General features: G+C 42.7%; 4 protein-coding genes across 4 annotated transcripts; 2 read left to right on the forward strand and 2 right to left on the reverse strand.

Annotated features, from left to right (window-relative positions):
- Positions 1 to 8,458: 8,458 nt before the first annotated feature.
- On the reverse strand, positions 8,459 to 12,352 carry LOC134196641 (uncharacterized). Its single transcript, XM_062665850.1, has one exon. It carries the CDS (start codon positions 12,084 to 12,086, stop codon positions 8,607 to 8,609), a length of 3,480 nt encoding a protein of 1,159 aa, XP_062521834.1. The 5' UTR covers positions 12,087 to 12,352; the 3' UTR covers positions 8,459 to 8,606.
- Positions 12,353 to 13,090: 738 nt separating this feature from the next.
- On the forward strand, positions 13,091 to 15,806 carry LOC134196651 (uncharacterized). Its single transcript, XM_062665858.1, has one exon. It carries the CDS (start codon positions 13,091 to 13,093, stop codon positions 15,719 to 15,721), a length of 2,631 nt encoding a protein of 876 aa, XP_062521842.1. The 3' UTR covers positions 15,722 to 15,806.
- A 242-nt stretch (positions 15,807 to 16,048) lies between these two features.
- On the reverse strand, positions 16,049 to 17,747 carry LOC134196660 (uncharacterized). Its single transcript, XM_062665870.1, has 2 exons — positions 16,648 to 17,747; positions 16,049 to 16,067 (listed from the first exon to the last, which is right to left on the reverse strand). The coding sequence occupies exons 1-2, from the start codon at positions 17,658 to 17,660 to the stop codon at positions 16,049 to 16,051; spliced, it is 1,032 nt and encodes a 343-aa protein (XP_062521854.1). The 5' UTR covers positions 17,661 to 17,747.
- A 108-nt stretch (positions 17,748 to 17,855) lies between these two features.
- On the forward strand, positions 17,856 to 18,691 carry LOC134194411 (uncharacterized). Its single transcript, XM_062663349.1, has one exon. It carries the CDS (start codon positions 17,971 to 17,973, stop codon positions 18,580 to 18,582), a length of 612 nt encoding a protein of 203 aa, XP_062519333.1. The 5' UTR covers positions 17,856 to 17,970; the 3' UTR covers positions 18,583 to 18,691.
- Positions 18,692 to 21,148: the final 2,457 nt, after the last annotated feature.

The raw sequence follows: 21,148 nt of genomic DNA on the forward strand, positions 1-21,148 counted from the left end.
CGAGACGAAGTTTTGGTATTGGGAATTATTGGAAATTGTAAGAAAATTCCTGCTCACGTGTGCCATCGTGTACTTTGGTAGCAATAGCTTGTCTGGCGTGGCAATCGCAGCTTTAATTGCTAATCTCTTCTTGCTGTTTCACGCACAATTCAAGCCGATCAAACGGAAATCGGAGCACTGGCTACAACTTTTGTCATTGCTTGTGATTTCTCTGAGTCTCATGTTGGGCACTTTGATAACACTTCAAGAAGCGACAGCATACGAACTCACGACATCGAACAATGTCTACGACAGACCAGTTTTCTCAATCGTCTTGCTGTTAGTTCATGCCTTCTTTGTGACATATCTTATTGGTGAGTTATAATATTAATGGCCGATTCTCGATAAGCTCTAGTATGTTAAGTTTACAGCCAATTAAAACTACGAGTAGATGCAACCAATAGACACTGAAACCAGAAATGGTTGCAAAGAGAGTTTGAAGAAACGTGACGTATTGTCGTTCAAACTAATGGCCAATAATGTGTAAACGTATGGCAAACTATGAAAGGAACAAGGGGCAGCACCGCATTGCTGTCGAGTCGAGAACTGGCCTCCAATTACTAGCTGATATTAATAGTATTAAGTGTTGTTATGGCTTTTGCAGGTCGTGTGGTGTTTTCTGTCTATGTTGCCGTTAAACGAGTCCGCTCTTCCAACAGACATGATAACATGATTGGTGACTTCTTTATTATCCTGTTTACTGACGAAGACTCTGACGGTCGCAGTGATCATGAGGACACAATTCAAAATGGAAATGAATTGCCCGACCTTACCTGATCATGGCTTTTCAAGATTCAAGAAGAAGGACAAAACTCGCAGTCATAAATTGAGTAAACTTATAGAAGACATTAAGACATTGGAATTAGACAAGTTGCAGAGCAAAAAATTTAGATTCATTCCACGGTTATCTGATTAAAATTATTGAAAGTATGCAGCAATAGCTTAGTTTCTCTTCTACTAAGTTGCTAATTTATGCAAATGCACTGTAACAATTAAAGTCATATGTACAACGATATGCAGGTCTATTAGCAAACAGACTGTATATATCAATTAAGCAACCTATCAGCTTTAGTCTTTATTGTTCACTGGCCGGAATTTGTGTACTCAGTTTGTAAAACTTTCTGATGTCGTCTATATATAGCTACCAATGATATACTACAAAACTGTTGGAGAAGCAAATAGAAACGTCAAGTGGCCCGCAGGCAACGAAACGAAGAGACAGTCAGACATGCATGAATGCAGTTAATCACCTAAAAAATCTTGCGTGGCCGCAGGAACACACACACACACACACACACACACACACACACACACACACACACACACACACACACACACACAAACACACTCACACAAACACACACGCACACACACACACACACACACCGTTGTCTTTAATTCAATCTTTCCTATGTTGCTGCACGAGGAACTGGAAAGACTTCTCAGTCTGCGTAAGTGTAAACGAAGAGACCCAAGGGTGAGCGAAGTACGATTACTTGTCCTCGACTCTGCAGATCTTAATTGAGTAAGCCAATTCACTACTTGTTGGTATTAACAAATCCACAGTGTAATAATATTATCTACTACGACAATGCACGGATGGAAGAGCCATGCATCTAGACAAGAAGGAATGAATCAGGCAGTGTAAAAATTGCTAATTTTTGCAAAGATTATCTGGTTGAGAAAAAGATTGCGATAAAATACATTAGTCATATATATCTACATTTATCTTTACAAAACGTCAAAGAACGAAAGTTTAATCAACTCCAAAATTCTGGATGAAGAACGCCAACCGACTGTCAAAATTATACATAGTTACATGCAGAACAGAGAACAGGCACGTGGCATGGCTTTAGAAGTAGGCGGTGCGTAATGCAGCAAAATGGACCGATGGCGGCACATACATGTTTCTTTTCCGCCTTTCGAATTATACATATTTACTAGCTGATTAGTCCATTTTCGCCTGAGTAATTTGGATCAATTAATACAAATTGCAGTGGATATATTATTGGGGCATCATAAAATTCGTTAATTGGGCGGAGAAAACACAAAATACCAAATAATATTTAACCCTGAAATTGGTGACCAAGTATTTGCTTGCAGCTGTTAGACCGATTTAGAAGAAGCTTTTTCGATCCGTCGACAGGCACATGTTCTGTGCTTCTTTTTCCTGCTGTCTCTTTCCTGCTGCAATTTTAACTTTTGCAATATATATATATATATATATATATATATATATATATATATATACAGACGAACAACAACGCACATTTGCAAGAGACCTGCGAACGACACCCTGCAGTTGTTATTTCAAAGTGAGAAAAGGCTGCGTGCTAATGTAAAGGTGGAGCGCAAAATTGCAGCAGTTGGCGAGCGCATTAGGTGCAAACATTTTGTGACTTGCAAGGGCACTATAGTTGCCCTTCAAAGTAGTAAAGGTTGCGTGCTTTAGGAGTGAAAAGGAGAAGATAGTGGTTTGCGACCACATCTATATATGATACGGAACAAACAATAATATGGCTGCGTCCAAGTAACACTTTTCTTTAGATATACATCTATAGACAATGTAATTAAAATATATATATATAAATACGAGAAATTTAGGGATTGCATAAAAAAAGGGAGAGTTTGACCTAATTTATATACATTGGATCGAAAGCTGACCTTTACGGCTGAACGGACGGGTCGTCTACCCCCACCCCCGAAACCCCAGCCTACGGGCCTGCGGAGAAGCTACAGAAACTGCTTTCTGAGTTACATAGCTACAGATATACTGAACAGCAAAGTCTGTCTGTTTCCAACAAAAAGTAAAGACGCAAAAATGCTTTTGTTAGTACAAAGCCATATATCAATTGGCAGCTACTGCACTAAAATTGTATGAAATTAACACAAAGATGAAAGATAAAATTGTAGATCAGCAGCTGGTCAATCTTTAATCTGCCGTAATACATTTACTGTAGTTGTGATAATAGCTCGCGATTTATGGTGATACTGACAATTCAAGTAATGAAATATTACAAGTTGTATAGGGCACTGTCTGGTGTCAAGTGAGAAAGCCGAACAGACAGTCAGTTGTCTAGAATTGAAGCCTCGGCTAGATGAACTTATTGCGTCAGCAGTCTTATTCACAAATATGACAATTTCAAGTAGACAAGTGCACTCCTCTTGGAAATCAAGATTTGAAAATGTTATCAACTGTAATTATGGTACCTACAGTATATGGCATGCAATGCGAATAACTTTCAAGAAATATGAAACAGCAAGGCTACAGATAATCAGGACTAAAGATATTGGTTATGAAAATCCATGATCATATGATGGACCAATTGCACCCTAAACGCTTTATCGTACCAGAATGCTTCAAGTTCTAGACAGGGATGTATCCACCTAGGGTGATCCACAGATAAGACATGAGAGTGAGTGATCAACTAAGAAATGGTCTCCACAAGAGAAGAAATCAGGTAGAAATGCTGTCACCAGCCATGGCGTAGACATAGCTTTACTACTACTACTATTACTACTACTACCCCGGATGTAAGATGGCCACGGATTGAGTGCAATCTACTCTGATTTTCTTGATTACGGTGGTGTAAGACGGTTTCCTGCTTGTTTCTTAAACTTGTCGCTGTTCGTATACAGTAGGTCGTTCAACGAGATTCTTGTTTTGTCGATCTTGTTGTTCCAACGGTTTTTCGGTTGAACTTTGTGTTGTCATTTGAATTTGCTGACTCCAGCGACGTCTTGATGTAGTTATCAGTGTGATATCTACACGTCTAAACGTTTGCGTCATGGTTAAATGTTGCTCAAGCAATAAGAGCGGGAGATGTAAGTCTTGCAGCTGCCTAAAGAAAGGATTATGTTGTACCAACTGTAATCCTCTGATCCATAAACGTTGTCTCAACTGGAAGTCAAAGCCTGGTTTATGCTCTGACGAAGAACGACCTTTGTTGTCAACGGGAGGCTCAGCAGATGGCTTATCCGGGATATATAGTAAAGTGAGTGGTTTTGATGATTCATCTAGGAGTGATAACGAACAGGATAATGAGCCAAATCAAAGCCAAAGTCAAGATGGATCTCTTAATTCTACTACTTTGTCTTGTGATGCTTGTCCAGGACAGCTGCCACCATATAGAGATCAAGCAACTCCTTTCTTCACTTAGGGCGAGAAAAATGGATTTCAAGTTACGACTGAATTGAATGACATTTACAATGAAGTTGTTTTCTGGAAGAAAAATTTATTCCTGTTGCCATCTGGAAAAGCTGGAAAAGAGTTTGTATCAGAAATGTCAAGGCTGATTGGAGCATTTGCAAATGCTACAGCATTGGAAGGTATTGCTCTTAAGGCGGTAGTAGTCCTGCAAATGCTTCTACTTCAAAAGCCCTCTGCCAAGTCCAAGTCACATGAACATATACGAAATCTTCAGAGGCGTTTGGAACTATGGAAAAATGGAAGATTTGAGGACCTGCTGCGTGAAGGTCGATCACTTCAACAACGTTTGCATATGTCATGCCATGTTTCAGAAGAACAAATAACAAGAGTTTTTACACGTCTTATGATTCAAGGCAAAGTTAAGAGTGCATTGCGGTACCTATCAGACAATGCCAAAGGAAGTGTTTTGTCACCTAATGAAACTGTTGGAGGGAGTGGCAGTTTATCTGCAAAAGAACTATTGCATTTAAAGCATCCCAAACACCAACCAATATGTGAATCTGCATTGCTTGGTGGTCCTGTCAATGACATACCAAAGTCATTTTTGACAGGATTGATGGCTCTGTCATCAAGTCTGCAGCTTTGCGAACTAAGGGTACTGGCAGGCCTTCCGGAGTTGACTCTGTTGCATGGAGAAGATTTTGCTGCTCATTTCACAACCAGTCCACAGAATTATGCAATGCATTGGCTGCTTTGACAAGACGCATTTGTACGGAATTTGTTGACCCAAGAGGAATCCAAGCACTAGTAGCCTGTCGACTAATCCCATTGGACAAGTCTCCTGGTCTATGTCCAATTGGTATTAGAGAAACGTTCAGAAGGATCGTTGCCAAATCGATAATGTCTATAGTGAAGGATGATGTCTGCTGTTGTTCAGAGCCTTTGCAAGTATGTGCTGGTCAAGAAGGAGGATGTGAAGGAGCTGCTCATGCTATGAGAGCAATATTTAAAGATGATGCTACAGACTGTGTTCTGTTGGTAGACGCAAGTAATGCGTTCAATGCTTTGAAACGTCGAGTTGCTTTGCACAATGCTCGCATACTCTGCCCTATTATTGCAACAGCTTTAATTAACACCTACAGAGTTGACATATTGATGTATGTGATTTGAGGAGAGACTATACAGTCAACTGAAGGTACTAGACAGGGTGACCCTCTGGCCATGTCAATGTATGCGATTGGCATTAGTCCTCTCATCACCAAAGTTATGGGTACGTGCAAGCAAGTTTGGTTTGCTGATGATGCTACTGGAGCAGGATCCATTAAGAATGTGAGAAAATGGTGAGATGCTATTACAGAGCATGGACCAGAATTTGGCTATTTTGCTAATGCTAACAAAACGTGGCTGATCGTGAAAGAGAACAAGCAGGAGCAGGCAAGAGATATTTTTGGAGACGCTTCTGTTCAGATAACAACATCAGGGAAGAGACGCCTTGGTGTTGCTCTTGGTAGTTCATCCTTTGTTGAAGAATATGTCAGCAGAAAGGTAGATAAATGGGTCATGCAAGTAAAACGCTTGTCAGAGATTGCATTAACACAACCACATGTTGCTTATTCTGCATTTACTCATGGCTTGTCATGTCAATGGTCATACATATCAAGAACTGTCGAAAACATCTCTTCCATGATGCAGCCGCTTGAGGAAGCCATTCGTGATTATTTCATTCCTGCCATAACCGGCCAGCAACATTGTAGCCAAGACGTGAGGGATTTGTTGGCTCTACCTTGTCGACTTGGAGGTTTGAACTTGACTAATTCAACTCACACGTCCGATGTTGAGTTCAAGTCTTCCTGTCGTATCACAGCACCATTAGCAGCTCTCATAATACAACACGAACAGTGCTACAATGTGGCTGTCGAAGCTGTTCAGAAAGAAAAATCTGCCACAAAATTTGAAAAACGGGCTTCTCAGAAACAAGCTTTAGTAGAAATAGAAGCTGATTGCCCAGCATCTATGAAACGATGCGTTGAACTTGCCTCTGAAAAGGGTGCATCAAATTGGCTATCCGTTTTACCGTTTGAAGAACATGGTTTTCATTTGAGCAAAGGAGATTTTCGTGATGCTTTATGCATGCGCTATGGTTTGATGTTACCAAATCTACCTTCAAAATGTGCCTGTGGATCTGCTTTCAACGTTGACCATGCAATGGTATGTCCTAAAGATGGCTTTGCGACGCTAAGGCACAATGAAATTAGGGATATAACTGCCGATCTTTTGACTGAAGTGTGTCATGATGTAGCGATAGAACCGATGTTACAACCTCTGACTGGAGAAAAGTTTCAGAAGAAAACAGCGAACATGTCTGACGAGGCTAGACTTGATCTTTCAGCGAGAGGAGTCTCGACAAAAGGAGACCGTGAATTTTTTGATGTAAGGGTATTTTACCCAAACGCGCGCTCCAATAGTCAAGGCTCTTTGAGATCAGCATTCAACATCCATGAATGTGGAAAAAAACGTGAATATGCGCATCGAGTACTGGAAGTGGAACATGCCAGCTTCACTCCGTTGGTTTTTTCCTCTACCGGTGGCATGGGCTCTGAAACTTCCACCTTCTACAAACATCTTGCCAGTTTAATTGCAAACAAAACTGAAAAGAAATATAGTTCAGTGATGTAACTTCTGAGATGTCGGATTAGCTTTTCTCTAATAAGATCTTCTGTTTTGTGCATTCGCGGAAGTAGATCAGCCAAGCACAGGCCTCTAAATGTCATGACATGGATTTAATCAACAGTGAGGCTTGCCTCACTAATTAGATTGTGACGTTGACTTAAGTGGGTTTGTTTAATTAAATGGATTGATATAGTGTTGTGTTGAGTACCGTTGTAGTGGCTTTTGTAGTATGGGCATGACCGGTGGATGCTTTTGCTGAGTAATACACTGAGAAGATATGGTGTATTTGAAACAATAGCAGACTACGTATACACAAACGGCAACCTACAGCGAATGGCAATAAACTATTACTACTACTAAACAATTACTGTCATATACAATAGTACAACTTTTACTACTACTATGTCATGTACAGTAAAGTCACTAAGCTGAGGAGGCCAGGTGCCCCTCAGACGTAGCCAGGAGAATATTGTTTTCCGGCCTGACGTAGCGTTTGCACCTGCTGCCCCTGATGCACATTATGGAAGCTCTTAGGAGTGCGAACCCGAGTCGACATCTTAGCCAGTTGATCACGCTACCGTATGGAGTGTCCTTTTTCTCAGATATCATTGAGGCCAGCTTTTTGGTAAATGACGTTGTAAGCTTGCTCATGCCACCAGTGCAAGAAAGGATAATAGGTGTAAAGGAAGCATTTTCTACTTTTCTCAGTCTTTCTTCATATTTCCTTTTCTTCTCTTGTTCCTGTCTTCTATAGCATGATGCAACTTCAAAACATGTGTACGAGGTGGCATTGGGGTTAAACACCCGGACATCAAAATATGTCTTCTCAAATCTTCCTCCCCAAAAACCTCTTGCCGAAATGTCTAATCTTGCATCATCATCTCGACTGCTTGAACGTAAAGAGAACGTCTCTCCACTTAGTGATTGCAACGTGGGCTCCGTTTCCACATCATGACAGACATCAGACACTACTACTACTACTACTACTACTACTACTACTACTGAGAAGATATGGTGTATTTGAAACAATAGCAGACTACGTATACACAAACGGCAACCTACAGCGAATGGCAATAAACTATTACTACTACTAAACAATTACTGTCATATACAATAGTACAACTTTTACTACTACTATGTCATGTACAGTAAAGTCACTAAGCTGAGGAGGCCAGGTGCCCCTCAGACGTAGCCAGGAGAATATTGTTTTCCGGCCTGACGTAGCGTTTGCACCTGCTGCCCCTGATGCACATTATGGAAGCTCTTAGGAGTGCGAACCCGAGTCGACACACACTACTACTACTACTGAGAAGATATGGTGTATTTGAAACAATAGCAGACTACGTATACACAAGCGGCAACCTACAGCGAATGGCAATAAACTATTACTACTACTAAACAATTACTGTCATATACAATAGTATAACTTTTACTACTACTATGTCATGTACAGTAAAGTCACTAAGCTGAGGAGGCCAGGTGCCCCTCAGACGTAGCCAGGAGAATATTGTTTTCCGGCCTGACGTAGCGTTTGCACCTACTACTACTACTACTACTACTACTACTACTACTGAGACTACTACTACTACTATTGAGAAGATATGGTGTATTTGAAACAATAGCAGACTACGTATACACAAACGGCAACCTACAGCGAATGGCAATAAACTATTACTACTACTAAACAATTACTGTCATATACAATAGTATAACTTTTACTACTACTATGTCATGTACAGTAAAGTCACTAAGCTGAGGAGGCCAGGTGCCCCTCAGACGTAGCCAGGAGAATATTGTTTTCCGGCCTGACGTAGCGTTTGCACCTGCTGCCCCTGATGCACATTATGGAAGCTCTTAGGAGTGCGAACCCGAGTCGACATCTTAGCCAGTTGATCACGCTACCGTATGGAGTGTCCTTTTTCTCAGATATCATTGAGGCCAGCTTTTTGGTAAATGTCGTTGTAAGCTTGCTCATGCCACCAGTGCAAGAAAGGATAATAGGTGTAAAGGAAGCATTTTCTACTTTTCTCAGTCTTTCTTCATATTTCCTTTTCTTCTCTTGTTCCTGTCTTCTATAGCATGATGCAACTTCAAAACATGTGTACGAGGTGGCATTGGGGTTAAACACCCGGACATCAAAATATGTCTTCTCAAATCTTCCTCCCCAAAAACCTCTTGCCGAAATGTCTAATCTTGCATCATCATCTCGACTGCTTGAACGTAAAGAGAACGTCTCTCCACTTAGTGATTGCAACGTGGGCTCCGTTTCCACATCATGACAGACATCAGACAACAGATGAGAAAACATATCTCGGATTTCATTATGGCGTATAGTTGGAAAGCCTCCCGTGGGGCAGGACATAGCATGCTCCACTGACATTTTTCCACCGCAAGGGCAAGATTCACTCATATGAGGGGGGACCCATCCATATCTGAGGCATAGAGCATCTCTGAATGCAGACTTATGTAATGAGAAGCCGTGATCCTCCAATGGCAGCACTGTGAGCCAGTTTGATGCCCCCTTTTCATTTGCTAACTCGAACATTCTTTTATGTTGGTGTGAGAGGTTATCTCGAACATTATCAGCAAGAGTTTTGATTTCTAGCCCTTTGTGCTTGCGAATTTGCTTTTTGAGAGAATCCTGTTGATCTGGGGCATCTCCTAGAGTGATCTCCTGATTCAAAATGAAGTCAACAAGCGGTGGAGTCATCTTTCGAGAGTTTAAGTATTCAGAAGACAATGAAGTTGGATCTGTGATTCCCAGACCACCAAGTCTGGCTGGTAAGGAGAAGAGTTTTCTTTCCAGTTCTCCAGGGGCCGAACGACCAGTTATGGCAGGAATCAGTTGAGATTGTATTGATGATTCTAAAAGCCCAGCAAAAGTTTTGAAATTCTGATTTGTTCTCGCAGTAAAAATCCACCTGCCCAGAAGACCGTGACTTAATGCGGAATGAGCTGCTTGTGGCTGACTTTGGGCAATGGAAGCCAATTTGTCAATCTGACGTGTCCAGTTTAAGATTGCATCACTGAGATAGCCGTTACAGAAGTTTTCAGTTCCCAGTGCAGCTCCTAAGTACTTTCGACCTTCAGAGGTGATGTTCACAGCCGTTTTTGAGAACACACGTTTGGCTTCTTCAAGGCAATTCGGTTTGACGATCAACCAGGATTTCTTGGCATTTGGAAAGTATCCAAATTTTTCTCCATGTATGGAGAGTTTCTCCCACCATTGTTTGACTGCTTGTATCTTTCCTCCGGCTGCAGCATCATCGGCATACCAGACTTGGGTGCTGCCTTCTGTTTGTACTTTTTTCAGCAGAGGTACTGTGGCCAAGGCGTACATTGCCATCGCGAGAGGATCTCCCGGTGTGGTTCCCTCACGCGACAACAAGACTTCCCCACCAACGAATAGGGGTGAAGGCTGTTGATATGTGTTGAGCAATACGGTATGAATTGCTGGACAAGTGCTTGAGATGTTCTTTAGAGCCAACTGACGGTTCAAGCTATTAAAGGCATTTGTTGCATCTACAAGTAGTATGGCTTCCGTATTGTCATCTTCAAACAATGACTGCATGGCATGTATTGCAGCCTCACACCCAGCAATCTGTCCTGCACAAAGCTGCAAGGTTCCGGTTGCCGAGAGCACGTCAGACTTGACCACAGAAAGAACCGCCTTTCCAATAATTCTTCTAACTGTCTCACACACACCAATTGGTCTCACCCCAGGATTTTTGTTCAGAGGTACAAGACGACAAGCCACTAGAGCTGAGATACCGTCAGGATCTACTATCTCTGTTGAAATTCGACGAGCAACAGCAGCTAGAGCATTACAGAGATCTTTGGAGGAAGTGTGAAATCCCGTACACAGGCGTTTCCATTGAGTCGAGTCAAGGCCAGAAGGACCAGCTGCACCAGAACATCGCATTGCTGTATTCCTGATCAGTTGTCCATCAAGAGAATCAAACAAGACAGGATGGACTGGAGAAGCGTTCTCTTTAGAATTCACAACATAGTCAGGATCGAGGGAAGAAGCATTTGGATGTTTTTCTTTGAGTACATCTCTCACCGTTTTTTGACTTGAATTTGTCAGGTAGTCATCCAGGTGTAAAAGACCATTAGCACCTTCATCAGACAGTAAACGCATAGCAGCATTCACATTTCCTTTCTTCAAATGACCAGCGAAAACGTGAGGAAGATCGTCGATTTTGGTTGCCTTGTTAGAAGACCTACTATAAGTTAGATGTTGTTGGATCGTCTTGGCTTCATACAACAGAGCCTTGATATCACCCGCCTTCCAGGCTTCTAAGCGACGGGTCAGACAAGAGACATGATCAGGACCTCTGGACCGCTTGTGTGGCTTCTGTAGCAGAAGATGGGGCATCACCATAGCAGCAGTCAATGAGACACACTCAAGAGCAGATGCACTTGCATACGCATGAAACAATCTGGCAAGTTCGGAGGCGAACATTTTACCAGCAGAACCGTATGGTACTTGAAATAAATTCCTTCTCCAATGAACAACTTCTTGGTAAGCCTGTTCTATTTGACTCATCACTTCAACACCATTCAGTGAACCCCAACTGAAATTTGGTGATGCCATCACTCTGTAAGGAAGGCGTTCATGTAACTCTAGGGAAGGAGAAGCTGTTTGATTTAAGTCATGAATGTCTTCATCTTCCTGGGTGTTAGATATCATATCGACAATGTGAGCGACTGGTGAACTTGTCTGCTGTTGCAATTTAGGATGGACCCTGGACTGTTCAAGTGTCTGCTTTTGCGATAACTTAGAACAAGGCAGTTGCCTTTGCGACAACGAAGAACAAGGTGGGTGCAGCTGGACGGCATCGGAATAAAGCATTCTTGTTGCAGCAGTAAGGACACTAGATTCTGGACTGGATGAAGAGAGTGCTTTACCTCCTGGAGAACTAGACCGAGCAACAACCGAAGCGTAAGACAGTGGCTTATCATGACCTGAATGCTGATTCACTGGCGAGTCCATGATTGTAGGCGCCTGATGATCATCACTTGACATGCACGGCTTCGTCGGGGATATCTTGCTAGAAGTGGTACCAGCAGTTTTAGGACGTTGTAGTTGATATTTCCCTCTTGCTTCCCAGTTTTGGCAGCGGTTGTGGTTGAGTGGATTGCAATTTCTACAGAATTGGCCCAACTTGGCACAGCGACAGTTCATACAGCGGCCGCTGCTGTTGCATAAGCAGCATTTAGACATCACCGAGAGATCGCTGGACAGTTGAACACTTAGAAGTAGAAGTCACAATTTAAATCTCAGACCAATATGTTAAGGAGTAGACAGTGACGAGGCTGAACAGAACAGGAGACTTTTGAAATTCAAATCTCGGTTGACCGTTGAAAGAGATTTTCTGTCCCCCACACTATAGAATCGTTGTGGATCGTGGTGAAACCAAAAACAAACTAACGAAGTAATCCTCAAACCTAGGAACGAACGTAAACTGAAATGAACTGGCAAAATGTTACCGAATGATGCGCGCCGCCATGACAGGTCTACATCCGGGACACTACTACTACTAGTAACATACAACACTATAAGTGACAGACATACGCACGCAGCAAAACAAACAATTAAAAGTCAGTTACTACTTTACGTCATTACACTGTATGCTTAACTATTATCACAAGCTATAGTCACCACCTACTCATCTAGGTGGGCCTCACTTTCAATGAGTCCCAGCAGGTCCACTTTGATAGGTCTATACGTAGAGGATCTTGTTCCACTACTACTACTACTACTACTACTACTACTACTACTACTACTGAGAAGATATGGTGTATTTGAAACAATAGCAGACTACGTATACACAAACGGCAACCTACAGCGAATGGCAATAAACTATTACTACTACTAAACAATTACTGTCATATACAATAGTACAACTTTTACTACTACTATGTCATGTACAGTAAAGTCACTAAGCTGAGGAGGCCAGGTGCCCCTCAGACGTAGCCAGGAGAATATTGTTTTCTGGCCTGACGTAGCGTTTGCACCTGCTGCCCCTGATGCACATTATGGAAGCTCTTAGGAGTGCGAACCCGAGTCGACATCTTAGCCAGTTGATCACGCTACCGTATGGAGTGTCCTTTTTCTCAGATATCATTGAGGCCAGCTTTTTGGTACTACTACTACTACTACTACTACTACTACTACTACTACTAATAGAGTCGTTTGCAAATGCAACGTCACTGGAGGGTATTGCTATGAAAGCTCTGGTAGTTTTTCAAGTTGTGGTCCTTCAGAAGCCCCATGCAAAATCCAAATCTCGAGGTCACATCCAATGTGTTCAGAGACGTTTGGAATTGTGGAAGATGGGAAGGTTTGACGATCTGGTAAGAGAGGGCCGTACCTTGCAATGTCGACTAAATCACAGCCTCCGTAGTATCCCGGATGTCCAGGTGGCTAGGGTTTTTAGTCGTCTTGTCATTCAAGGTAAGGTCAACGCAGCCCTTCGATATGTGTCTGACAATGCCAACTGTGGCGTTTTGTCTCTTGATGCGGTGATTGATAACAATGGTGGTACAGTTAAAGACTTGCTGCGAGTCAAACATCCTGAACAGCAACCGTTATGTGACGAGATCTTCTTGAATGGTCCCGTTAATGACTTATCACATGTTATATTTGACAAGATTGATGGATCAGCTATTCGCTCTGCTGCTCTGAGAACCCAGGGCGCTGGTGGACCATCTGGTGTGGATTCCACAGCTTGGAAACGTCTATGCTGTTCTTTTCAGAAGCAGTCAGCTGAGCTGTGCAACGCCCTAGCAGGTCTAGCACGACGCATATGTTGTGATTTTGTGGATCCAAGTGCTATCCAGGCTCTTGTTGCATGCCGTTTGATTCCTTTAGACAAGAATCCTGGATTACGTCCAATCGGAATTGGTGAGACCTTCCGCAGGATTATTGCCAAGGCGATAATGAGAGTTATCAAGGACGACGTCTGCCATACTGCTGGACCTTTGCAAGTGTGTGCTGGACAAGAAGGTGGATGTGAAGCGGCTATTCATGCAATGCGCACAATATTTGACAACGATGAGACTGAGTGCGTTCTTCTGGTTGATGCCTCGAATGCTTTTAATTGCCTAAATCGACGGGCAGCGCTTCACAATGCTAGAATCTTGTGTCCGGCTATTGCAACGGTTCTCATAAATACATACAGGGACGAGGTTTTGATGTTCGTTGTGGGAGGCGAGATAATCAGATCAGCTGAAGGAACAACACAGGGTGATCCGCTGGCGATGTCCATGTACGCGATTGGCATCCTGCCGCTCATCACTCAACTTCAATGTGAAACCAAGCAAGTCTGGTATGCTGATGACGCAACAGGTGCAGGGTGCATTAGAGGTGTGAGGCAGTGGTGGAATGACATTGTCAAAGTCGGCCCCAAGTTCGGATATCACGCAAACGCTGTTAAAACTTGGTTGATAGTAAAGCAGAACAAATTGGAAGATGCCCGCTCTGCATTTGCTGATACGGCAGTACAAATCACAACATCAGGTAAACGACATCTAGGTGCTGCTTTAGGGCACCCTTCGTTTGTTCGTGAATACGTTGACAGTAAAGTCAATGAGTGGGTTCGTCAAGTGGAAAAACTATCAACCATTGCTGTAACTCATCCTCATGTCGCATACTCAGCTTTTACTCAAGGTTTGGCCCATCGCTGGTCCTATCTCTTGAGAACTGTTCCATCTATATCTGAAATGCTCAAGCCGTTAGAAGAAGTCATCCACCAACGATTTTTGCCTAGACTTACTGGTCAACCAGTGTGCGGTGCAGACATGAGAGACCTCTTGTCATTACCTTGCAATCTCGGTGGGTTGAACATTTCTGATCCGTCGAAGACTGCTGAATCACTATTTGCAGCTTCCGAGCACATCACTGCGCCTTTGGCTGCTCTTATTGTCGAACAAGAGAACGCCATCACAGTGTCTCCATTGGAAACAAAAAGAAGAAAATCTGAGATCAAGGCCAAGACACAAGCTTTCCACAATGAGACCTTGGAGAAGTTGCAAACAAATGCATCACCGCAAATAAAAGGGAGCTTGGAAGTCCTATCCGAAAAGGAAGTATCGAGCTGGCTTACCGTGCAGCCTATTGAAGAGCATGGTTTCCATCTTGCCAAGAACGACTTTCGTGATGCTCTGTGCTTAAGATATGGCTGGCCTTTATCAGATTTGCCCTCGAAATGTGAATGCGGCCTCAGTTTTAACGTCGACCATGTCATGATATGCCAGAAAGGCGGCTTTCCCACGCTAAGGCACAACGAGATCCGGAACATCACAGCTGATCTTCTAAGGGAGGTTTCTACAGATGTTACAATCGAACCTGTACTTCGTCCCTTGGATGGAGAACAGTTTGCGCATCGCACTGCCATCACAGATGATAACGCTAGGATCGACATTTCTGCTAGAGGAGTGTGGAGGCATGGAGAACGGGCATTTTTTGATGTGAGGGTTTTCTACCCAAACGCTGCTTCCAACCGCAAACACTCTTCACTCAAATCCGCCTATGTGAGTCACGAGAATGAGAAGAAACGCGCTTACGGTGAGAGAATTCGGGAAGTTGAGCATTTGTCTTTCACTCCATTAGTGTTTACGTCATACGGAGGCACAGGCCCAGAGGCAACAACCTTCTATAAGCGAGTGGCAAGTCTGCATGCAGCCAAGTCAGGAGAGCAGTACAGTAGAATTATGCAATTAATTCGCTGTAGATTGAGTTTTGCCCTACTTCGCTCGAGTATACTGTGTATCCGTGGAACAAGATCCTCTACGTATAGACCTATCAAAGTGGACCTGCTGGGACTCATTGAAAGTGAGGCCCACCTAGATGAGTAGGTGGTGACTATAGCTTGTGATAATAGTTAAGCATACAGTGTAATGACGTAAAGTAGTAACTGACTTTTAATTGTTTGTTTTGCTGCGTGCGTATGTCTGTCACTTATAGTGTTGTATGTTACTACTACTACTATACTACTACTACTACTACTACTCAAACGGCATCTGCTAACACACTACTACTACTACTACTTGAATAAACTACTACTACTACTACTACTACTACTACTACTATTACGGTGAGAGAATTCGGGAAGTTGAGCATGGGTCTTTCACTCCATTAGTGTTTACGTCATACGGAGGCACAGGCCCAGAGGCAACAACCTTCTATAAGCGAGTGGCAAGTCTGCATGCAGCCAAGTCAGGAGAGCAGTACAGTAGAATTATGCAATTAATTCGCTGTAGATTGAGTTTTGCCCTACTTCGCTCGAGTATACTGTGTATCCGTGGAACAAGATCCTCTACGTATAGACCTATCAAAGTGGACCTGCTGGGACTCATTGAAAGTGAGGCCCACCTAGATGAGTAGGTGGTGACTATAGCTTGTGATAATAGTTAAGCATACAGTGTAATGACGTAAAGTAGTAACTGACTTTTAATTGTTTGTTTTGCTGCGTGCGTATGTCTGTCACTTATAGTGTTGTATGTTACTACTACTACTACTACTACTACTACTACTACTACTACTACTGAGAGAACTGGTGTATTTGAACAATCAAACGGCATCTGCTAACACACTACTACTACTACTACTTGAATAAACTACTACTACTACTACTACTAATAATAATAAAATCTCTACTACTTTTTTCAAAATACTACTACTGTATGTAAAAGCTTCCTCTATAGCAACAAGTTTCTAGGTTGTAACAACTTTGAGATAAACAGTCTTCTATAATCTACTTTCTGCAGCTTCCAGCAGAATGTTGAAGTCCCTTGAGGTTCTGTGAAGCTTGGACCTGCATCCTCGCAAACACATCACGCAGGCCCGAAGGAGTGCAAATGACAGTCGACATCTCAGCCAGTTGATAGTTGTGCTGTACTCGGTGTGGTGCTTTTCCGATAAAAGTGAGGCTAGTCTTTTCAAAAAAATAGACGTCAGTTTACTGCATCCTCCAGTGCATGCTAAAATGATTGGCGTGAACGATGAAAGCTCCACGTTATTAATTCGTTCCTCGTATCGCCTTTTCTTCTCTTGTTCCTGCCGTTTATATAATGACGGGATCTGCACTGATTTGTAGGATGAGGCATTAGGGTTGAAGACCCTGACGTCAAAGAAAGTTCGTTGGAAGTGCCCACCCCAAAATCCACTGACAGCAATATCAAGTCTGGCATTTTCGTCAGAGGTAGTACAGCGTTTTTGAAACACCTCGCCGTTGAGAGGTTGCAGAACGGGCTCTTTGTGTACATCGTGGCAAACCTCTGTCAACAAGTTGGTAAATAAATCGCGGACCTCGTTATGGCGGATGCTGGGGTATCCTCCTGTTGGACATGACAGAGAGTGATCTACTGAGAATTTAGATCCACATGGACATATGTCTGGTAGGTTGGACGGGTGCCAACCGTATCTGAGGCACAGGGCATCCCGAAACGCAGATTTGTGCAAAGTGAATCCGTGTTGCTCTAGTGGGATTGCGGTCAGCCAGCAGGAGGCACCCTTCTCACAGGCCAATTCAACTGAACGTTTCAATTCCACAGATAGATCATTGACAGTGATTTCAGAATGAGACTTTTGTGCTAGATGTTTTTGCTGGCGAATGCTAGCTTTCATAGAATTCTGCTTGGTAGGAACGTTATCCAGGTTTGTTTCTTGTTGCACAATTCGGTTGACCAGTGGCGCACAAATTAACTTTGAGTATTCCAGCTCACAAGTCAACGAACGTGGATCTACAATTCCAAGGCCGCCTAGTCGAGGTGGTAATGCAAAAAGCCTTCTCATCTTGTCTCCTGGAGTACTTCTATTGGTTATGGCGGGAATCAGTTTGGATCGTAACGCCTCCTCCAGAGGATTAAGGTACTCTGCAAAGTTTTCATTGGTTCTGAGTGCAAATTTCCAGCGTCCAATCACTACTACTACTACTACTACTACTACTACTACTACTACTACTACTGTGCAGCCTATTGAAGAGCATGGTTTCCATCTTGCCAAGAACGATTTTCGTGATGCTCTGTGCTTAAGATATGGCTGGCCTTTATCAGATTTGCCCTCGAAATGTGAATGCGGCCTCAGTTTTAACGTCGACCATGTCATGATATGCCAGAAAGGCGGCTTTCCCACGCTAAGGCACAACGAGATCCGGAACATCACAGCTGATCTTCTAAGGGAGGTTTCTACAGATGTTACAATCGAACCTGTACTTCGTCCCTTGGATGGAGAACAGTTTGCGCATCGCACTGCCATCACAGATGATAACGCTAGGGTCGACATTTCTGCTAGAGGAGTGTGGAGGCATGGAGAACGGGCATTTTTTGATGTGAGGGTTTTCTACCCAAACGCTGCTACCAACCGCAAACACTCTTCACTCAAATCCGCCTATGTGAGTCACGAGAATGAGAAGAAACGCGCTTACGGTGAGAGAATTCGGGAAGTTGAGCATGGGTCTTTCACTCCATTAGTGTTTACGTCATACGGAAGCACAGGCCCAGAGGCAACAACCTTCTATAAGCGAGTGGCAAGTCTGCATGCAGCCAAGTCAGGAGAGCAGTACAGTAGAATTATGCAATTAATTCGCTGTAGATTGAGTTTTGCCCTACTTCGCTCGAGTATACTGTGTATCCGTGGAACAAGATCCTCTACGTATAGACCTATCAAAGTGGACCTGCTGGGACTCATTGAAAGTGAGGCCCACCTAGATGAGTAGGTGGTGACTATAGCTTGTGATAATAGTTAAGCATACAGTGTAATGACGTAAAGTAGTAACTGACTTTTAATTGTTTGTTTTGCTGCGTGCGTATATCTGTCACTTATAGTGTTGTATACTACTACTACTACTACTACTATTACTACTACTACTACTACTACCCCGGATGTGAGATGGCCAAGGATTGAGTGCGATCTACTCTGTTGATTTTCTTGATTACGGTGGTGTAAGACGGTTTTCTGCTTGTTTCTTAAACTTGTCGCTGTTCGTATACAATAGTTCCTTCAACGACATTCTTGTTTTGTCGATCTTGTTGTTCCAACGGTTTTTCGGTTGAACTTTGTGTTCTCATTTGAATTTGCTGACTCCAGCGACGTTTGATGTAGTTATCAGTGTGATATCTACACGTCTAAACGTTTGTGTCATGGTTAAGTGTTGCTCATGCAATAACAGCGGGAGATGTAAGTCTTGCAGCTGGGTAAAGAAAGGATTATGTTGTACCAACTGTAATCCTCTGATCCATCAACGCTGTCTCAACTGGAAGTCAAAGCCTGGCTTATGCTCTGACGAAGAACGACCTTTGTTGTCAACGGGAGGCTAAGGAGATGGCTTATCCGGGATATATAGTAAAGTGAGTGGATTTGATGATTCATCTAGGAGTGATAACGAACAGGATAATGAGCCAAATCAAAGCCAAAGTCAAGATGGATCTCTTAATTCTACTACTTTGTCTTGTGATGCTTGTCCAGGACAGCTGCCACCATATAGAGATCAAGCAACTCCTTTCTTCACTTGGGGCGAGAAAAACGGATTTCAAGTTACGACTGAATTGAATGACATTTACAATGAAGTTGTTTTCTGGAAGAAAAATTTATTCCTTTTGCCATCTGGAAAAGCTGGAAAGGAGTTTGTATCAGAAATGTCAAGGCTGATTGGAGAATTTGCAAATGCTACAACATTGGAAGGTATTGCTCTTAAGGCGGTAGTAGTCCTGCAAGTGCTTCTACTACAAAAGCCCTCTGCCAAGTCCAAGTCACATAAACATATACGAAATCTTCTAAGGCGTTTGGAACTATAAAAAAATTAAAGATTTGAGAACCTGCTGCGTGAAGGTCGATCACTTCAACAACGTTTGCATAAGTCATGCCATGTTTCAGAAAAACAAATAACAAGAGTTTTTACACGTCTTATGATTCAAGGCAAAGTTAAGAGTGCATTGCGGTACCTATCAGACAATGCCAAAGGAGGTGTTTTGTCACTTAATGAAACTGTTGAAGGGAGTGGCGGTTTAACTGCAAAAGAACTATTGCATTTGAAGCATCCCAAACATCAACCAATATGTGAATCTGCATTGCTTCGTGGTCCTGTCAATGACATACCAAAAGTCATTTTTGACAGGATTCATGACTCTGTCATCAAGTCTGCAGCTTTGCGAACTCAGGGTGCTGGCGGGCCTTCCGGAGTTGACTTTGTTGCATGGAGAAGATTTTGCTGCTCATTTCACAACCAGTCCACTGAATTATGCAATGCATTGGCTGCTCTGACAAGACGCATTTGTACGGAATTTGTTGACCCAAGAGGAATCCAAGCAGTAGTAGCTTGTTGAATAATCCCATTCGACAAGTCTCCTGGTCTACGTCCAATTGGTGTTGGAGAAACGTTCAGAAGGATCATTGCCAAATCGATAATGTCTATAGTAAAGTATGATGTCTGCTGTTGTTCAAGGCCTTTGCAAGTATGTGTTGGTCAAGAAGGAGGATGTGAAGGAGCTGTTCATGCAATGAGAGCAATATTTGAAGATGATGCTACAGACTGTGTTCTGTTGATAGACGCAAGTAATGCGTTCAATGCTTTGAACCGTCGAGTTGCTTTGCACAATGCTCGCATATTATGCCCTATTATTGCAACAGCTTTAGTTAACACCTACAGAGTTGACATATTGATGTATGTGATTGGAGGAGAGACTATACAGTCAACTGAAGGTACTACACAGGGTGACCCTCTGGCCATGTCAATGTATGCGATTGGCATTAGTCCTCTCATCACCAAAGTTATGGGTACGTGGAAGCAAGTTAGGTTTTCTGATGATGCTACTAAGGCAGGATCCATTAAGAATGTGAGAAAATGGTGGGATGCTATTACAGAGCATGGACCAGAATTTGGCTATTTTGCTAATGCTAACAAAACATGGCTGATCGTGAAAGAGAACAAGCAGGAGCAGGCAGGAGATAATTTTGGGGACACTTCTGTTCAGATAACAACATCAGGGAAGAAACACCTTGGTGTTGCTCTTGGTATTTCATCCTTTGTTGAAGAATATGTCAGCAGAAAGGTAGATAAATGGGTCATGCAAGTAAAACGCTTGTCAGAGATTGCATTAACACAACCACATGTTGCTTATTTTGCATTTACTCATGGCTTGTCATGTCAATGGTCATACATATCAAGAACTGTCGAAAACATCTCTTCCATGATGCAGCCGCTTGAGGAAGCCATTCGTGATTATTTCATTCCTGCCATAACCGACCAGCAACATTGTAGCCAAGACATGAGAGATTTTTTGGCT

This window comes from Corticium candelabrum, chromosome 1 (genome assembly GCF_963422355.1).
Source record: "Corticium candelabrum chromosome 1, ooCorCand1.1, whole genome shotgun sequence".
Taxonomy (NCBI): domain Eukaryota; kingdom Metazoa; phylum Porifera; class Homoscleromorpha; order Homosclerophorida; family Plakinidae; genus Corticium; species Corticium candelabrum.